General features: G+C 56.5%; 1 protein-coding gene across 1 annotated transcript; it reads left to right on the top strand.

Annotated features, from left to right (window-relative positions):
• Positions 1-243: 243 nt before the first annotated feature.
• LOC147693369 (uncharacterized) lies at positions 244-1,773 on the top strand. The gene has a single exon (XM_086935948.1). The coding sequence runs from the start codon at positions 244-246 to the stop codon at positions 1,771-1,773; it is 1,530 nt and encodes a 509-aa protein (XP_086792074.1).
• The last annotated feature ends 224 nt before the right edge of the window (positions 1,774-1,997 follow it).

The raw sequence follows: 1,997 nt of genomic DNA, 5'->3' as shown, positions 1-1,997 counted from the left end.
TCACCGACTAGTGCGACAACTAATGCCCGCTTTTTCCCTCCATAGCCCTTCTCACTCGCATTCTCGGAGTCCTCCAATCGCTCAAAACTCTCTTCCCAATTTTCGCATCACTGGGATGTAAGTATGGAAGGGTGTGGGACACGCACTGGTGGCTTCACAGGAAGGCCAGGTTCTACGTCATTTGTGTATTGTGGCTGATCCCCATTTTTATCCTCAGATACCTGCGAGCGTTGAGAAGTCGGAATGGACAGCCAAAGCTCCCCTCCCATCTTCCAAGAGAGCACCCAGGTGGAGGACTCGTTGCCGGGCACCTCCCAAGATGCAGTGTGGGCTGACTTCCAGGAGCTGGCCAAACTGAAGGGCCTGACTTGGGCACAGAGCTTATTGAACACCCCAGAGCCAGAGGATTCTGGTTGCCCGGTGGAATCCCCGTCGTCTGACACGGTGAACAATACTGATGCCGCTCCATCCAGACCTAAGCGGATCAGGAAGCCCGCTATTAGGGATTTCCCCTTGGAGTCGTTGCCTATGACTCGTAGCAAGTCGGTGGCGACCCCCCGGGAGGTCCAGTCTCTGGGGGCGAGCTCTGCGCCACCGTCTCCTGCTCTCCCTAAGGACAATCAGGCGACTCAAGGTAATTTTGCTACCAAAGACGATTTGACAAAAGTCTTGGACTCGTTGAACAATTTCTTTGAACGCTTACAAGGGGGGTTACCTGTCTCTAGCTGCTCGACAGCCGGGGGTACGGGTTTGGGTAGCGGGAGTTCTGTTCTGGCAGCCTCCACTGTTTGGTCTTCATTGCAGGCTCCGAAGCAAGGGGTTTCAGTACTTGTTCCTTCACCACCTGGGGCTCCCACGGCCTCTAAAGGGGCGTTGAGTGGGGCGCCGCCCGTGAACTCCCCCACAGCTCCTCCTGCAGCCACCGCTATGGTGCCCACCCCTCCCTCTGGTTCATCTAGCGGTCACTCGGGGGGGCCTCCTGTCACCAGCACCTCGCCTGTTGTACCCATACCCACTCCGGTCCCTGCGATCACCACGGCTCCGCTCCTCTCGGGGCGATGCTCTCTGGCCTGGCAGGTACCCCAGGCCGCCAAAGAGGCCATCTGGAGACGGGAGTTCATTGACATTTTCACACTTCTCATGTTAGGTCAGGAAGGTTTGGATGCTAGGAAATTTGGTGTTAAGGAGGAGGATAAAAAGGTAAAGTACCAGCCTTGGCCTGAGAAGAACATTTCTAACTGGTTGGAGGCTTTCTCAATCCTTGCTTCCGTCACTATGGAGCGCTTTCCCGAGCAGGGCCCAGGCCTTGTTCAATACTCCAGGATCATACACAATGAGGCATTGAAATGGGGTGGAAACGGGTGGCTCAACTATGACAGGGAGTTCCGTAGGAAAATGTCGCAGTGCCCAGAGATGAGCTGGGATCAGAAGGAGGTGCAGATCTGGATGGAGCACATGGGAGCACGGGGTCAGCTCCCGGGGGGTGTCAGTAGCAAAACTTCCAATGGGCAGGCTTCCATGGGGGGATCTTCCTTTTTTCGGGGCAAAGGTAAGCATTCCTTTCGAGGGGGCCACAGAGGAGGAGGTGCCAGAGGGGGTTTCAAACGTTCTCCGCCCGGGACCTGTCGCCTGTTTAACAATGGGTCTTGCTCCTGGGGGAAAACATGCAAATTTGTTCACGCATGTAGCACATGTGGGGGACCCCACCCCGCCACCTCCACCTCTTGCCATTCAAAACAAAGTCCACAGCCAGCTAGCAAGGGTGGACAGTAAGTTGGCGTTCGGGGGGGAGGGCACTGGCGCTGCTTTGGAAATACTTTGATGGGAGTTCGAAGCTGTCGTGCAGTGTCTGCCGAGCGCGCGAGGTAGTTGTCATTCGTGGTGCGTTTACTCGACATGGTTGCATACCGGCCACGAGGGTCATGCGCACCTACGGCCATTTTTGAGGGTCTCGACCTGCCCGGCCAAGGGGGAGGGGCGGGGGGAGCGGCCATTTT

Source organism: Lissotriton vulgaris, chromosome 8, assembly GCF_964263255.1.
Source record: "Lissotriton vulgaris chromosome 8, aLisVul1.2, whole genome shotgun sequence".
Lineage (NCBI taxonomy): Eukaryota > Metazoa > Chordata > Amphibia > Caudata > Salamandridae > Lissotriton > Lissotriton vulgaris.
Note: the sequence above shows the minus strand (reverse complement) of the source record. Positions and strands in the feature narration are given on the sequence as shown.